This window comes from Lupinus angustifolius, chromosome LG04 (assembly GCF_001865875.1).
Source record: "Lupinus angustifolius cultivar Tanjil chromosome LG04, LupAngTanjil_v1.0, whole genome shotgun sequence".
Lineage (NCBI taxonomy): Eukaryota > Viridiplantae > Streptophyta > Magnoliopsida > Fabales > Fabaceae > Lupinus > Lupinus angustifolius.
In genome coordinates, this window is record NC_032012.1 from 23,027,028 (window position 1) to 23,045,917 (window position 18,890).

General features: G+C 33.1%; 2 protein-coding genes across 3 annotated transcripts; both read left to right on the plus strand.

The window, feature by feature from the left end:
• Positions 4,487 to 6,617, plus strand: LOC109346303 (outer envelope pore protein 16-4, chloroplastic-like). Of its 2 annotated transcripts, XR_002107504.1 has the most exons (7): positions 4,487 to 4,695; positions 4,783 to 4,834; positions 4,923 to 4,954; positions 5,057 to 5,090; positions 5,187 to 5,254; positions 6,159 to 6,349; positions 6,409 to 6,617. XR_002107504.1 is itself a non-coding variant. In XM_019585790.1 (6 exons), exons 1-6 carry the CDS (start codon positions 4,627 to 4,629, stop codon positions 6,291 to 6,293), a joined length of 390 nt encoding a protein of 129 aa, XP_019441335.1. In that variant the 5' UTR covers positions 4,487 to 4,626; the 3' UTR covers positions 6,294 to 6,617. The 2 variants fall into 2 exon arrangements, 1 of the variants encoding a protein (XP_019441335.1); XM_019585790.1 differs by having other exon boundaries at positions 6,159 to 6,617.
• LOC109346304 (diphosphomevalonate decarboxylase MVD2, peroxisomal-like) lies at positions 11,233 to 17,499 on the plus strand. Its single transcript, XM_019585791.1, has 10 exons — positions 11,233 to 11,591; positions 12,697 to 12,895; positions 13,884 to 13,947; positions 14,054 to 14,117; positions 14,206 to 14,286; positions 15,347 to 15,433; positions 15,552 to 15,709; positions 15,822 to 15,870; positions 16,745 to 16,866; positions 16,961 to 17,499. Exons 1-10 carry the CDS (start codon positions 11,376 to 11,378, stop codon positions 17,181 to 17,183), a joined length of 1,263 nt encoding a protein of 420 aa, XP_019441336.1. The 5' UTR covers positions 11,233 to 11,375; the 3' UTR covers positions 17,184 to 17,499.

The window sequence follows — 18,890 nt, forward strand, 5'->3', positions numbered from 1 at the left end:
CATGACTATCCTAGTTTTGGTCAAGAATCAAGAAATCTACGCCTTGTATTGTCAACATATGGAATTAACCCACATAATGTTCAAAGTTGCTCCCACAATATATGGTCAGTGATGTTGGTGATATACAACCTACCTCATACTTTATACATGAAGCGCAAATATGTGATGTTATCTATGTTAATTTCTGGACCTAAACAACCTGGAAATGACATAGACATATATTTGGCTCCACCAATTGAAGACTTGAAGCAAATGTGAGAGACATGCATAAATGTTGATGATGCGTATAAGGAAGAAAACTTCAACTTGATGGCTTTGTTGTTTGGCACAATAAGTGATTTCTTTGCATATGGTAAGCTGTCTAGATATAGTACAAAGGGACATTTTGCATGCCCTGTATGTGAAGACAATACTCATTCAATGAGGTTGGAACACTATAAGAAGAATGTCTTTCTTGGCTATCATAGATTTTTTCCTTCGGATTGTCACTATCGATGATGGAGAAAAGCATTTGATGGAAACAATGAAGAAGGTCGTGCTCCTTTGTCGTTGGCAGGTGACCAATTATTTCAAAAGCTAAAGAGTTTGAATACTAACTTTGGTAAACCTTTTGCAAAAGAAATTATCACAAGTGAGTGGAAGAAAAGGTCAATCTTCTTTGAATTGTCATATTGGAGTTCATTATATGTAAGACATTTCTTCGATGTTATGCATATTTAAAAATGTGTTTGGAAGTCTCCTAGGTACCTTACTCAATATCCCTGGTAAGACCAAATATGACTTGAATGCAAGATTTGACTTGGTTAGTATGAGAATAAGAAAGGAATTTGGACCGATAATGAAGGGAAAACGTACATTTCTACCTCTAACAGCTTATACTCTATCGAGGAAGGAGAAAATTGAATTTTGTAAATTTATTCATGGTGTTAAAGTTCCAGAAGGGTACTCTTCCAACATTCAGAACTTCGTATTAATGAAAGATCTCAAGTTAAAAGGTCTTAAGTCTTATGATTGTCATGTACTTATGAAGCATTTCTTGCCTATTAGAATATGGTCAGTTCTACCTAAAAAAGTTCGAGGAACCATAACTAGGTTATGCTTATTCTTCAAGGCATTTTGTAGCAAAATGATTGACCCTGAGAAATTACCTGCACTGCAAAGACAGATTATTTTGACTTTGTGTGAGCTTGAAATGTATTTCTCACCTTTTTTTTACATAATGATTCATCTAAGCATTCATCTTGTTCTAGAGACACAACTTTGTGGCCCTTCCTATATGAGATGGATGTACCCCTTGAGCGTTATATGAAGACATTAAAAGGGTATGTGAAGAATCGATCAAGACCAGAGGGTTGTATTGTCGAGCGATATGTTGTTGAAGAAGCTCTTGATTTTTGTAGTGGATACCTTACCGATGGTGATTTCATGAGCATTCCAAAGCCTCGATATGCAAAAAATATATTTGGTGAAGGTATTACTGAGAATGAAATATTGACTATAACAAGAAACGAATTGGAGCAAACACACTTATATGTTTTACATAATGCCGACGAGGTTGAGCCATATGTTGAAACACACAAAGAGACGCTAAGAAAGTGTTTCCCAAGTAAGAATGAAAATTGGATTTCCAAAGAGCACAATCAGTGTTTCATAAATTGGCTAAAAAATCACATTGATGGAAAGTTGAATATAAATGCACATTCGGTTTCTGAAAGATTGAAATAGTTAGCCAATGGTCCAAGCCTTCATGTATTATTCTACACTAGTTACCTAATTAATCGGTTCACATTTTATACGAAAAAACAAGATGATCAAAGTAAAATGCAAAACAGTGGTGTGACTCTTGTTGCTCGAACTTTACACATGTCAAATGCAAAAGATAGAAACTCAATACATGCGAACATGTCATACTTTGGAGTGATTAAACACATATGGGAATTGAATTACATAATGTTTCGGATGCTGGTTTTTTATTGTATGTGGGTTGATAACAACAATGACTTCCGAGTTGGTGAGTTAGAGTTCATGCAAGTGGATCTTAATAGACTGAGATATAAAGATGAGTCATTTATTCTAGCATCACAAGCTCAACAAGTATTCTATGTTAGTGATCCAGCTGACATGAAATGGTTCATTGTTCTTTTAACTAACAAAATAATCGTCAATAATATTGATGACCAAGATTATGAAGATATTGATGAAGATGATCCTTTTTTTAGACATATTTGTCGCGTGAGAGCGGACCAACTATAGATGATGATTTATATACAAGAGATGATCACGATGAAGGACATTGAGTAAATCAATATGCTTAACAGTCAAAGAAAGGGAAAAGGTAGATGCAAGTAGTGTTTGTATAATTCTAGCTTAATTTTGATTGTTTGTAATTTGTATAATAGTTTTTCTTTGCAATTTGTGTATTTTTTTATTTATAATTATGTACTCTGTTAAAACATAATTGGCATGATATTCATTGTTTGTATTTTATCTTGTATTGATGTTTAATAAAACAAATTTCTGGTCTACATTAATGTGTGTTGTTCAAAATGTATAAATATGAGAAATGCATGTTCTGCTGATAAATGTATATGCAAGTATTAATTTATACAAATCAGCATCGAATTATAGGGGAAGCCGTGACATGCGTTGTTGTAAAGGATAACTACAACAACGCTTTTTATAGAAAGCACTGTTGTACGTTATTAATACAACAACATTATGCGTGTGATGCGTTGTTGTATTAATGTGTTGTTTGAGAAAATTTATGAATAATAAAACAACGATTTTCTGTTATTGCGCTGTTAAATATATGAACTTCTATAGCGCAACCATAAGCGCTGTTAATAATACCTATAAGATGCGCTATTTATGTAAAACTATATGACAACTCTTTATGGACGATGCACTATTGTATTGGTACACTATATGAGATCGTTTTTTGTGTGTTGTGTTGTGATATATAATCAATACAATAACAACGTTTGTGAAGCGCTGATAATGGCGATCATATATTAGTGCGGTAAAAAAGAAAGCACCCAAAAGCATTGTTATACATCTAAAATAAGTATTGTTGAACGACAACTCTAGTGTAATGACACTCGAAACTACTTCGGACAACCTTGATATTGGATTGATGTGAATATAATGATAGTATGAAGATGAGACTGTTAAGGCCATGAAATTTGGCCATGCAATTGTCGAAGATATTCGATTGTGTGTTTGGATGGACAAGATCGAGGTGACTAACATGATCTCAATGGTGAGTGTGATGTTATTTTCACATTCAAGTTTGAACTTCAATGAAAATTCTTGGTCTACATGATCAAAGGTGAGTTATTAATAATGGATTAATCAGAGGTTGTGGCATGAAATTTGTATGAGGTTAAAGGTGGGATAAAAATGGAATTGAAATTTAGAAATATGGTGAAAATGTTTTTTTATTGGTTGATTGACATGCTCTCTCTTCATCTGCACTACAGAACCCATTGATCTTTAAGCAACCAAATTAGGTCAGAAGAGTTCATCCTTATTTATTATTAAAATCTTTCCTTAACTAATATCCAAAACTAATCGTCACCCAAATGAGCACGTGGACATGAATAATCAATTGATCATGGAATTGACAACTAGCTTCAAACACATTTAGAACACACTGAAAGTGAAAAACATGGTTTTGCAATTAACATTAGTCTTATGTGTTAAAAAAATTGACAAAAAATATTTTATCCTCTCTTTATTGACATTTAAAAACTTCACTCAACGAAAACTAATATAACATGGTATAGCTCACTAGTGTGATGAGTGAAGAGAAACATTTACTATTACAATTTCGAACAAAATCTTACCTCAAATCTATATTCATATACATCTCTCCCATCATATACATTAAATCAAGGTTGTCACTACAAAACTATAAGTGAGATATAAAGGGTCACATTGTCTTATTGGTGTCACCTCACATCTTCACATTATTACTCATTGCTTAACATTTCAAGTCAGGGAATTCCATGTTTTTTTTTTCCTCATGCCAATCCTGTCCGAGCCGGGAACATCCACAGGTATGTGGGGCTAACTCTCCTAACGGACATTTTTGCTTAATCGAATCTAGATTCTTGTTTAAGGGGAATCAAACATGTATCACTTGAATCAACGTCCGTTGGTAGGGAATTTCATGCTTTGATAACGATTGCGGAAGAAAATCACTAATCAAAGAAAAAAAATCTAAATATTTACAAGATTGTCATTTATAAATTATTACCATCACAACATTGTCACCATAAAAGCATGAAACATAACAACAACAAAATAATACACTCTCGTTTTTTATTTATATCTCTTATTAAAACAATATTAATTAGTGAATAATAATTCATCTCTGTAATTAAAAATAATTATCAATGCTTTTTGAATTTCTTAACCAGACAAAAAATGAAAATTTTGTTTTTCAAAGGGTGGACACAGGAAGGCACAAAAACACAGTACAATTGTACCCCAAAAAAAACACAGTACAGTTCCCATATGTTACACACAACATTGTTTCTTATTCAACTTACCCTCATCTTCTAACCATAACTCATGATCATGTATATTACCAACGGTTTCAGATTTTATTCAAAGTAGAATACGATGGAAGACAACCTCGACTCTGTTCCATGTTCCTCTCTCGCAGTTGAATCTTCAATTCGTGTCTCAGCGGTAACATAATCTCTTCTATCTCACTTTTCCTTTTCTTCTTTTCTTATTATGCATTAAAAAAAATCAAAATTTATTCTTATTGTTCAGGCTGGTGCAATTTGGGGTTTATGTTTAGGTCCCTACCAGGCTAATCAACGAGGTAAGGTTCTAGAATAAATCAAAATTCGTAATTTATATATCCATGTAACTAAAGTTTGTGTTTTTTCTTCTTTAAATTGTTTTTTTAGGTTTGAAAGGCATGGACAAAGCCTTTTTTGTGGTAATAGAAATCTTATATTATTTATGTTCTTAGTCTATTAGATTCAAATTTGATATTAGGGTTTTCTCTGAACTGGTGATTTTAACTTGGGTATTACTACAGGCAAATGCAACTGGAAGATTTGGGTTAAAATGTGGTAATTAAAATTAAATATAAATTTATGTCTTAATTGTGTTGTGTCAATCATGTTTTGTAATAGGGAGTATTGATGTTATTTGTTTTTGGGTTTTAGGATTCATAGCTGGAGTTTTCAGTGCTACTCGTTGCGGTCTCCAGAAACACAGAGGACGACAAGATTGGGTTAGTTTCTTTGTTCCTTCCTTCTGTTTTTTATTATTCAAGAGAATAACAAAAGAGAATTTGTGATGCCATCAATTGTGCTGTGCAAGGTATAAGTTCCTTAAGCAATTTTAAACCTGTAGTGTTCTTTAAATATAGTGTCAGAAATATAATTTGTGATTCTAGTTAGTTAAATAGGATGATGTATTTTTGTAGCTTTTATTATTGATATAATTCATGACTCAGACTACAGAGATCACTTTCATGAAGTGTTGTTCTCTTGCTGAGATTGAGCAAGCCAATTTATAGGTAGTCATGCACAAGAAAAGTTCTTTCGGTACTGTTAAGATGTCTATATCAATATATTGGCATTGAAATGCACTATTGCATGACCACTTTGTGAAATATATAATTTTTATTTTATTTTCATGCCTCTGTCCATCTAGATTGGTAATTTCACATTCTATTAGTTGTTTTAATGCCCCCTCACAGAAGATCGAATATGAATGCTTGTGATCATTTTCCGTTGACAGTGGCAGCATTGTGATGTATTTGGAGAGACAGTTATATAGTTCCATGAGGAACTTCGGAATCTTTTGTGGCTATGTTCTTTTCACCCAACCACATAATGCATGCGGTCAATCCTTTTGGCTAGACGGTTGTGCTTATTTGTATTGCATATTTGTATTATAGTGCAACCCTTACCATCTACACTTTGTAGTTCCAGGACAACTTTGATATTTGACCATGATCTGACATTTTGATTTTGATAGGAGGAGTCGTTGGGACTAGGCTTACGTAGTTTACATGGATGCACATGTAGGCGCTAAAACATGAGTAACAATACAACATGAACATGGCATGATGAATTGCTGAAAATTACTTCTAAATCTCCCCTTTTTTATTTTTTAAATAATCTCAACAGGTCAATGGTTTTATTGCGGGTGGAATAACAGGTGCAGCCGTTGCTGCTGGGACACGTAACTGGTCACAGGTGATTGGGATGGCTGGTATAGTTTCTGTTCTCTGCGGTGCTGCTGATTATGTTAGACCAGCTTGAAGTACATTTGTTCGCAGCAGTGGAAAAGGGTTGTTTGTGAGTTAAAAATTTATCGGCACACAATGGACAAGCAAACTTATTATTTGGGAGTTTTCCTGTATCGAATTTTAGTTATTTGTGCAGCAGATATATGTCTTGTGTGTAATCGCCCATGACTTGATGTAGTTGCCCATGACAAATTTCTTCTTGGTACTCAAATTAATAGAAGTTTACACAGTTGGGATGAATCAATGAATTTGATATTTAGATAGAAGCTCATGTGTATTTACATCACAGTGTTAGCACTATTGTTTCACAGCAAAAAATATAGATTTAGTACTATCATCTTTATCTTCTAAGAAGGAAGAGTTGATTCCTTAGAGACCTTTTACTATGGTGTACTTTTCTTGTTCTTCAGTTTGGGTGCATCCTAACATGTATTGGTATACTCTGAGGTTATCCAATTTTCCTTCTTATACTGCCTTTGGTGCTTGTTTTTTTTTTTTGCTTTGAGTTGCTTTACTTGAGTTTCCTCCTTTAACTTGTTTCAAAGGTCAAAGAACCACCAACAGACGTTGGTTCAAGTGATACATACTCAATTCCCCTTAATTAAGGTCTCGAGTTCGAGTCTTATGGATGGAAAAAATGTCCGCTGGGAGAGTTAGTCACACTTAGCTGTGGATGTTCCCAACTCGGACATGATTACCTCAAGTGCGATGATAACTATAGGAAACCAAAAAAAAATACATTGTCTTGCAGTCTCTAATTGTCATTAATGTATTGGTCCTTTGATAAAGGGTAAAATCATTTGTTGGTCTCAATAAAATAGGAATATCAATTAGAGCAACAAGGCCAGAAATTAACAACATAAAAGCCCACGCAAAGATTTTAGCCACAAGAAAAAGTAGGTGGGGTAGTCCCAAAAAGAAAAGTACATGGAAGAGAAACTAAGTTTAGAAGATTTAAGCAAGCAAGTATTTCAAGAGATATATTAACTCATAATTAATAAGCAATTTATTCAAAACCTAAATCAAAACATTTTTTGAAAGATGAAATGATTCTCTAGCATAGGGTGACAAATGTGAAGGTCACCATCTTGATAACAAAAAACATATTTTACCAAGATATATAATTCTGTTAACAACCTTAAAAAGTGCTAAATATCTTTTCTTTGGCATAAAAGTGATTCTATGATCAATAACAATCTAAGGAAAGCTCACAAGGCATGAATGACTAAGGGTGGAAACAGACCAGGCCAAACTTTGCCTTAAACAGGCCCAACTTATATAGTATATAGGAGTCTGGGCCTAGCCTGTTAGGCTGTTTAAAAAAAATTCAAAGCCTGAGCCTAGCTTGTTTAAAAGTCTGGTCTGACCTGTTAGCCTGTTTAAAGACCTATTATACTATATGGTCATGAAATAGGCTACTCTCTCTACATTTAAATGGGCTTATAGACCTACTTTTAGTTAGGCCCATCTAATTCTAATAATTAAATTATATTTTTGTATACATTTTTATATTAATATTACATATATAATAATATTATTTATATTAAAATAGTAAAAATTCAACATTCATATATAATATAACTAAATAGGCCGGCCTGCTAGGCTTAATAGGCCTTTTAGGTGGCCTAAAGCCTGGTCTGTTAAGCTAAATAGGCTTTTTAAAAAGTCTGAGCATGACTTGTTAATGAAAAAAGCCTGGCATGACCTAGCCTGTTATATGCCAGGTAATAAGCCCCTGATAGGCGGCCTGACCTGTTTCCACCCTTCCACCCTTACGAATGACTCATGAGTCAGTACGTTATTAGAGTTTGATACATCCTTCACTCAAGCACTCATACACTTTTAAAACTCTAATTTCAGATTCCTACAAGTTTAAAAAACTCTAGTTTTAATTTCCTATAAGTTTAGAACTGTTTCCTCTCAAAGAACCAAAAAAAGTTATTCCAAGTTTTATGCAGGTCAAATTAATATATCGCCCCTGAAACATTTTTAGAAAAATAAATTACGCTCCACATATTTTGAAAATCAGGAAATCAAATTATATTTTGAGTTAATTATACTGATACTCCTGAGTTTGAAATTACACAAATTACCCCTCATTTTTTTACACCTTCACAAATCTCTCATAGTTTTATATTTTCATTACACTAACCACTCTGCATGAAAAACAAATGTAATTTTTTAAATAAAAAATATGATAAATGCAATTAAGTTAAACAAAACATCGTATACTATGAGGAAAAATCCAAATAATATAAAAATCAATGTATTTCTATTATTTTTTTATTACAAAATGGTTTTATTACAAAATGTATCAACAATTCTAAAGAGATATTGTTTAAATTGCTCTTATACTATATCGTAAAGAACAAAAAATAATAAAGATGTACCGGCTCATATATTATTTGGACTTGTCTCCACAATATATCATGTTTTGTTTTACTTAGTTACATTTATCACATTTTTTATTTAAAAGATTGCACTTATTTCTTATGCAGGGTTGGTCCGTGTAATGAAACTATAAAAAATATAGGATTTGTGTAGGTATAAAAAACTGATGGGTGATTTGTGTAATTTCGCTAAAATTCAATGAATGTCACTCTTATATTTTAATAGTTAAACTACCTATTTGAATTTAGTAGAACTTAATTTGACATTTTACAATGAACGAAAACAAATGGGGCCATGGGGGTAACTTCCTTTGCCCAATATAAATAAATTACACCGATACCCCCTGAGTTTTAGCGAAGTTACATAAATCATCTTTCACTTTTCTACACCTACATAAATCCTCTTAATTTTTATACTTTCATTACACTAACCACCCATGCATGAGAAATAAAGTGTAATTTTTTAAACAAAAAAAGTGATAAATGTAATTAAGTTAAACAAAACATGGTATATTGTGATATTGTGGAGACAAGTCCAAATAATATATGAGTCCATACCACTTTATTATTTTTGGTTCGTTACGATATAGTATAAGAGCAATTTAAATAATATTTTTATAACTAAAAATAATAAAGATACATATTGATTTGTATATTATTTGGATTTTTCCTCACAATATATCATACTTTGTTTAACATAATTGCATTTATCACATTTTTTTGGTTAAAATATTACATTTATTTATCATGTGGGGGTGGTCAGTGTAACGAAAGTATAAAAACTATTAGACGTTTGCGTAGGTGTAGAAAAGTGAGGGGTGATTTGTGTAATTTCACTAAAACTCAGGAGATGTCAGTGTAATTAACTCATATAAATATATATGACTAATAAAATATTGATCTATTGGTGTAAAGTCCACTAAATCTTCAAAAAATTAAGATTTCAATTCTTGAGATTAACACTTAGGACGACAGTCACAAACCTAAAAAAGAGTAAAAAGATTCCTTAATAATACCACAAATATAAATATATACCCTGGGTACCACGCGCAACACCTTCTAATTTCTCTCAATCTTTTATTAGTTTTTCTTATGCATCCAAACCCTCGTGGATCACGAGCAGCTATTCAGCTAACACTACTGTGGCAGAATTATGACTTATCTCGTCTTTACCTTCAAAATCAAGTTTTGAAAAAATAATGAGACAGATTTTAATTGGTTAATTAAATAATTAGGAAATGGATTTAGGGAAGGTTTGTCCAATCAGTAAAACTATTCCTCATATTCCACAACAATAACATGATAATTCGAATTTCGTCGCAGACGCAAACATTTGTTGGTAGATTTCGTCTCAATTCTGATGAGTTATTGGAATCCAACTTACGTTAGCTTACAAAAGAAAATACATTCAAGTATTAAATTCTTACAAATTTATAGAAGATGTTAAGGCTTTATTAGAAACTATATCTTTAGAAAACTTAATATATTAAATCAGTCAATTTTAATATTTCTTTTAATCTTAAGATTATAAACTAATCAATCAAAACTATGAAAATGATAAAGTTCTACCTAGCTAATATATAATGTAATTATATTCCCAATTCTCAAATCCAAAATATTTAATTAAAGTATAACAATTTAGTGTCATTATTCTAAGAGAGCTTCTGATATAAATTTTCAAGAATTTAATGTCATATAATCTAAGAGGCTTCTCATATAAATTTTCAACTCCTCTTAACTAAATTTCACACGTGGTGTATATAATGGAGGTGATAGGTTGTGAAGTCTACTTACTCTTAAGATTGAAGCTATTGAGATATAGGAAATAATGTAAAAAAATACCACAACATCCACTTAAGAATCATTAATTTTTGGTTGATGTGATTAAAAATGATTTTAGGTAAACTTTGATATAATTATAAGGTTGTTTTACTTGTCAAACAAGAAGATTTTAAACTCAAATTCTAGCAAATATCTTATATGCTCATTTCCAACTTAACTTCCTCAATGAAAAAAGACAATAGGCAAATAAAATAGGTTAAACCAATAGAATAATCACATCATATCTTATTAGCTCACCAAACTCTGAATTACAATTAAATAACACCAATTATCTTATTTTATATCATAAGTAAAAGAGTCTTAGCTCTTTAATAGTAATAGAGGCTCAAACTTATTTGTAGGACTCTAGGAGTCAGAGCAATGTTTGTTTAATTATTCTCAACATATAACTTTCTTGTTTTAGAGTTTGTTTGTGCTATAAGTTGTGTTTTATAGTTTTAAAAGCTAAAAATGATTGTTATATACACTTTAAAATATGTGAAATGAAATAATTTCCACACTCGTAAAGTGTGTCATATTAAATAATACAAAAATAAAAGATTATATCCATGTATTAAAAACATTAACTATTCATCATTGGTTGTGTTTTTTATTGTCCCTTCCAATAAGAGTCGACATCAAACATTTGATTTTAGTATCTAATACTACTATACCAACACGTTTTTTCATGTTGTTTGTCATGAAAATAAAAATGAAAGAGATGAATAAATGGTTTAAAAGACAAATTCAACAGAACAATGAGATTTGTTTCACCGGGTTCTTCGCTATATAATAGCACCTGCTACCATCAACTTCAATAACCAACTCCTCAATTTCCATTCCTGCATTTTCCTTCGATTGATTGAATTGTGAGGTTGGTTAAAATGGCGAATGAATCGCAGAATTGGGTTCTTATGGTGACAGCTCAGACACCTACCAACATTGCTGTGATCAAATATTGGGGTAAGAGAGATGAAACCCTAATTTTACCCGTTAATGATAGTATCAGTGTTACTCTTGATCCCAATCATCTATGCACTACAACCACCGTTGCTGTGAGTCCAAGTTTCCAACAAGATCGTATGTGGCTTAATGGAAAGGTAGTTTTTCATTTTCTCTTTAAATTTAAATCAGACTAATAGATGGTTCAATCATTTGAATGTGGAATGGGATTTATGAAATTAACACATTTGTTGGAAATTGATATTTGTTAATGGAACACTATTTATGTTCATACAGATGAGGAAGTAATGTAGATGTTTACAATTTGGGGCCTGTTTGTTTAGTTTGTTTTATTAAATAAAAAAGCACTTTCTGTAAGAAATAAGTTTTGACATTTATGTTTGTTTTGGTTGGGCATCGCTAAGAATTCACTTCTGATAAAACAGCTAAAATTCAGCTTTTAGGAGAACCTGGATATTTTCAGCTTTTTACAAAAAAGTTTATGCTAAAATCACTTGTGGTATGCTTGCATTGGCTGGGTTTTTATTAAATATGTTTAGAAGATAAAACAGCTGAAATTCAGTTTTTTGGACAACCTGAAGTTTTCAGCTTCTTACAACAAGCTTATGACAAAATCACTTGTGGAGAATCACTTTTTAAGCCTAAATGAAGAGTTCCTTCAACAATAATTCTAATATGGCATACATAAACACACATCATGTCATGTATGCATAAGTTTTACCATGTGGTTATAACTGAACCCACCCTGTTTTTTGCACATCAACTCTCAGATTCTGTCACATTGACAGATGTAAGAAAAATGTTAGTGGAAATGATGTGCTTCTAGCATATTTCCAATTTTTAATAAATCTAGTTAGTCATAGGGAGGTGTAATGGTAATTGATGAGTACGGTATCAAGCGTGACTTGTCAAGCATCTATCAAATTTTGGTTTCATGTTTAAAATTTTTCCAAACATAGTTAGTCACCAATGAAATGTTTGACTACTTACCTTGGGCACCATTTTAGAAAAATATTGGTGATGGAGTAATGCCTACATTTGCATAGTATTATTTACCTATCTTGTCCATGTGGTGGATAGTAATCGATATTGCATGTCCACTGCTTGCTTGTTACTTTGACGCTCATAAAGAAAGTGGCCACGACAGGGCTTTTGGGCCTGCCAAGATGCTGGCATAGAGAATTTTGATTTGTTTTCTTTATATTTTTTGTTCATGGAATTTGATTTTGCCGGGTAGTGTAGGAAATTTCTCTTTCTGGGGGCAGGTTCCAGAGCTGTTTAAGGGAGATTCGCAGTCATGCTTGTGATGTTGAGGATAAACAGAAGGGTATTAAGATCACAAAGGAGGATTGGGGAAAATTGCATTTACACATTGCTTCATACAACAACTTCCCTACCGCAGCTGGACTGGCTTCCTCGGCTGCTGGTTTTGCATGTCTCGGTAATGCTCATGTAATCTTGATTTGTTTTATTTCAACTTTCATTCAGTAGTTGTTACAACAGAATGACTTGCATTACTGATCACTTGCCAAGACTCGTATAGTCTTCCATCAGTTCCCAAGTTCTAACAAAACATTTCACTCCTTCAATTTTATATAAATGATTGTCATCCTTAGTTGGAGCTTAGTATGGATTGCAAGGGTTAATCCATTGGATCTGGTTGCAATGGTTGGACTGCTCTAGCAGGTTTAAGATCTAAACCAAACAGGGCATTGGATCGGGTGATTGTTTAACTTATTGGTCCAATCAGGTTTCCACAATCTAGCTTTAAACACATCAAAACCCTTTTGCAACTTCGCTTATTTCTTTATCAGGGAAGGGGGATTTCTATGGGAATGGAAATGAGTCTTCTTTAGAATTGTATGAGACAAGAAATAGGTTCAGATGTTGAGAGTTGTCCGAAGATGGCCCGGTATAGTTTGTCAGCAAGACTAAGACAAAAAATGGAGTATTGATAGAGTTCCAATAGATGGTGAAATCAGGAAATAATTGATTTCATTTGCATCATCTAGCAGCCATAATTGTGTTACTAAGTAAATTATAAATAAGTGGCCTATGGAGATTATTTCAATAGATATAATTTAATAAATTAATTATTTACTGACTAAGTATTCCTCCATGGAGATTTCCCCTGGTACAAACAGACTTATCTAATTCAATGTTTCATGGTTTATGCTCAAGGCTTGGGATTCGTAGAGGATAAATCTTATTCTGTATTCAATTTTGGAACATTGTGTTTAACTATATGTCTATATTCTTTATGGTGTCATGTGCAGATGTTTAAATTTTAATCAGTCTAATGTAATTTCCATGTATTCTAATTTGACTGAACACGACTCTTGGCGTCTGTTAATTATGTTAGGCTTAAACTTAATATTAGCTAGTAGCTACTGTATGTCATAATGACTTTTATGTCTTCTGTTTTGCAGTTTATGCCCTTGGGAAGCTAATGAATGTCAAAGATGATGAAAGTCAACTATCTGCGGTTGCGAGGTCTTTCTTTTATATTTGACTTAGATTTTCAAGGTGTTGCGGCTTAGTTTGGATACATTTTGAATCAATATGTTGTAGCAATTATGGAAATTGGGATTATATGCAGACAAGGATCAGGTAGTGCTTGTCGCAGCTTATATGGTGGATTTGTAAAGTGGATCATGGGAAAAGTAAGTTTTGTGCTCTATTTTAAATCGTATACTGCTTAATGTTATTTTAGGTTCCCCTTTGTAATCTATGTTCTTTTGATATATGTAGGAGGAGAATGGAAGTGATAGTCTTGCAGTTCAACTTGCTGATGAAAAGCACTGGGATGATCTTGTTATTGTAATTGCTGTGGTATGATTTGTTCTTCATTTAATTGTATAGATGGATTTATGGTTGATTTTTTACTTTTAAATTTTAATATTTCTCAATGTAAAGCCCATAACGTGTGATTATCATTTTTCACTCTCTCTCTTTCTAGTTATTTTGTAGTCAGATTATTATGCCTTATAAGTCACTAATTGGCTGAGATAATGTTTGTTCAATATGAATGAACTTTGAATCTGACTCTGTCACTAAATGGTGTTTCTTATTCATTTAATATTATTGTTTATATTATAAAACTTTGCTGTTTTAATTTCTCAGTTTACACCCCTGATAATACCAATTGGCCTCTGTGCTTTCTTCAGATTATAGAATTCCATATCTACAAAATCCATTGCTTTTTTTCCAGTTCAAAGACCTTTATAGATATCATATATGGTTAAATTTCTGCAACATTGGTAAAGCGATGTAATTTAAGTGTTTGCATTCTATTTTATGGTTGATATATCCTGATATTATTAGAGCGTGTCTGATAAAAACATTCAACACTGCATAATAACTTAAATGCTTCTATTTTATTTGAGTGCATCTGATATCATGTCAATGCTTTCAAACTTCTCTTTGTAACATTCAAGTGGCCTACATATATCTTTTCTGTTATCTAATCATAAAATGAAGTAGATTTATTTAGTGATGCTACAATGGAAGTTTAGCAATTTGCCTGATGTGCTGAATTTTAAAGTGATGGCTTAACCATCATTGCCACCTTTCCAACTTTGCTGTGACTTCTGGTCTTCCATATTCTTTTACACATGGCATTGCACCACCACCACTCTCATTCCCTTCTCGTCCCTTGTGCTTCAGATAATAGAAGGTTCAATTTTTAAGTTGTAGAATGTGCTGATGGTTAAATAAAACCTGTGCCTGATTTTAATATTGTCCACATCTTAGAAATCGTTTTTTTGTCTAAGCCTTGTTGTTCATCTTCTCAATGAGATGTTTCCATTCATCTTAGCACTATGTATCTACCCTATGCATTATCTCATGCCATACTTTTTCTCAATATTCACAACTTATTATTTACTTCTAGGTTAGTTCACGGCAGAAGGAAACTAGTAGCACCTCAGGAATGCGTGAGACTGTCGAAACAAGTTTGCTTTTGCAACATAGAGCAAAGGTATGGAAATTATTTTACACTGTCTCTCTATGGCAATCGTTATAGAAACAACTATCTCTTAATAATTTAATTTGGATTATTTATCCCCTTTGCCATTCTCTAATTTCAACCACAATAGGAGGTAGTGCCAAAGCGGATACTGCAAATGGAAGAGGCCATTAGAAATCGTGATTTTACATCATTTTCTAGACTGACCTGTGCCGATAGCAACCAGTTTCATGCAGTCTGTCTGGATACATCTCCCCCTATATTTTACATGAACGATACATCCCATAGGTAGATTCTTATAGTTTTGCCAGTTGGTTTGTTACTATAATGTCTTTGATCAGATCACAGTTGTAGCAGAGTTATTTTCTCATTTATTATCGATGACATGACTACATATCAGGATAATCAGCATCGTTGAAAAATGGAACCGTTCAGAAGAAGCTCCCCAGGTTTGAATTACTTTATTTTGTCATATCATACAATGTCTTAAAAGGACCAAATTCTGCAAAGTTTCTTGGTTACCAATCACAGAATATTGTAACATTAAAGAAGTTACTTGGGTCGTGTATGCAACTGGATATTGAGCTGCAAAATTCCAAAAAGAGAATAGAATGTCGAAAACATGAGTGTTGGATGACTGGACACACTAGGCAAGATGGGATTAGGAATAAATGCATAAAAAAGAAATTTGGGGTAACATGTGTCATAGACAAGATGGTAGAATCTTGGCTTAGGTGGTATGGTATGTGTAGAGGAGACCTGCAAAAGCTCCATTAAGGAGACTGCGTCAAATGAAGGGTAATCCAATTACTTGAGGTAGAGGGAGACCTAAAAAACTGTAGGTGAAACTATTAAGAAAGATTTAACTTTAGAGGTCAATGGTTTGTTAATAGAGAGATCATTTATGATAGAATATGCTTGGTTGTTGTTGTTTAATTGGATCGTGTTATATACAGTAGTGATGGAGAACAGTTCTGATTCTTTCTTTTGGGTTATAGAACAAGTCACCATTTTGTTAGAATACTAGTAATAACCAATATTGTCTTCTAAAGCATGCTTCTTTTTTAAAAAATGAAAAAAGAATTCCTATTAGAGATAAGGCAGCCTTCAAGATGGGCGTTCCGCTCCTACCAAAAACACCAAAGAACAACATAAACTGTACACACTAGTGCAAGCCTACATGCATATACCTAATCCATTCAAATATGTTATGAGAAGCAGTTTGAAAAGAAGGGACATGCGTCATATTCAATGGGCTTTTAGAAAAAGGTGTAAAGTCCGTAGGTATCTATTTTAATGTTAAAGATTAGTTTTGACTTGCAGGTAGCTTATACATTTGATGCGGGGCCAAATGCAGTCCTAATTGCACGTAATAGGAAAGTTGCTGCCCTTTTGATTCAGAGGCTGCTTTACTACTTCCCTCCAAGTTCAGATGATCTAAACAGGTACTTTTAACTTTTGCAAGTTACATACATACTGTTCTAACATTTTCGTTAATCTCCTGAATTTCCGAGTTACCTGCAAAACTCTCCCTCTTAGTTACGTTATCGGTGACAAGTCAATTGTGAAAGATGCTGGGATCAACGGAATACCAGATGTAGAAGCTTTGCCGCCACCACCAGAAATTAAAGACAACATTCCATCACAAAAATACAAGGGGGATGTCAGTTACTTCATCTGTACCAGGCCCGGAAGGGGACCTGTTTTGCTTTCTGATGAAAGCCAGGCTCTTCTCAACGGCGAAAATGGACTCCCCAAATGAGTTATCGGGAGGTACTCCCGTGTTTTGATCTATTCTTCATCAGGCTTAATTATCAGGCCTTATTATCCTCAAATATTTTGACTAGAAGACCCTTTCAAGGCATCCTATGGCTGTGGTACCCATGGCATGTTTATTTGTTCTTTGACTTCTGTCCAAGTTAGCTGTTTGTGATGTTTATTTATGTATTTCTTATTCTTGTTTTTAACTCTACTTAGGCTATTTTCTCTGAGAAGGACTAGTTTCTTTCAATTTCTATATTGTGCAAGCACCTTCAATTCACTAAAGTTTACAAGTTCAAATTAGCTTTTTGTGTGAACAATTTTCCTATTGTTAAATTTTAGGAGTTCTATTTTATTCTCATACCTTGTCTAACAAGGATGTACCTCAACTGTCACATTTTAACTTCAAACCTACACGCTTGTAACTCAGCAGCTAAACAATGGGTGATTAGCAACTCGGGTAAGTTGACACCAATACCATAAATCTCCAAGGAGGCACTCAAAACGAAGGGAGAAGCACCGAATCGGTTTGACACGCAACTCGTGTTGAAGTAAAACCCGAAACATTACTTGGTTTAGAGTTTTGAGATATTAAACACGAGTTCTTCATCACCCCCAACATTTGGTAGTGTTCTTGCTGCATAATGCATAGTTCTATATACTAGCATAACCTGTCCAAACTATTCAAATGGTCTATTACCTCTGCTATCTTTCATGTCTTCCAAACAGCATTGCAATACTTACATTAGCAAGTACTCTTGAACATCCTTTATGCCTAGTTGAGGTCCAATACAGTTGACCAACTCCTGAGGTGTGAAGAGGTTACATGTGGGATACCACACTAGTTATTGAGATGTGTTACTTCAGAGCCATAACTCCTTCTACTCGAACATTGACTTGAGACATTCTCTCTATCCTTATCCCGAAAAAATGGTAGCTTGTGTCCTTGAATTGATAGTTACCTTTTAGCTAACCTGATCACTTTTCGTAAGATTAACAAGGGATACTACAAGAAAATTCATCAATTGCTCATTGACTTTAACTATGACTATGCCTTTCGGCCTGATTTTAAGCCCTAAGACCCTCATATTAACTATTTGTTGTCAAAGTTATGGACAGATCATGAAAATATTAAAGAAATGGTTAGATTTCAAATTTCATTGTTTTCATCCACTTCTACCTATACTTTTGAAATACATCAATGTATGTTGCGGAAAAAATAGTAGTTTACTCAGTCCAAAAAATCACAAATATCATTTTATAATTTTTATACTATTAAGTGCCAAATTGTGTGTGAAATGTATATGAATTTGGGGCACTTAGTGTGTAGTAAGGATACAAATAGTGTACAACTCCTAACAACTTAGTCTAATTTTATCTTGTTTAGGAATTTACATATGTTTATGTCAATTGCAGAATAAAAAGTATGAAAAAGAGGAGTACAAAAGTTAGAAGATTAGATCTCAATCACAACACTGAAGATTTAGCCAAACATCCTTCCCCTTACAACACTCATCTCATGAGAATTACAAGAAATTATCAATCTAAAGTCGTTCTCACGACTTCTCTCTTACTTCCTAGTGTTTCTCTCTTTAATTTCGTGTAAGAATTTTCTAGAATGATGGTTGAACCCCCCATTTTTCGGTCTGTAACTGCCTATATCTTCTTTCAACTTTTGTTCTCTCGCTTGAGCGAGAGAGGTAACCAA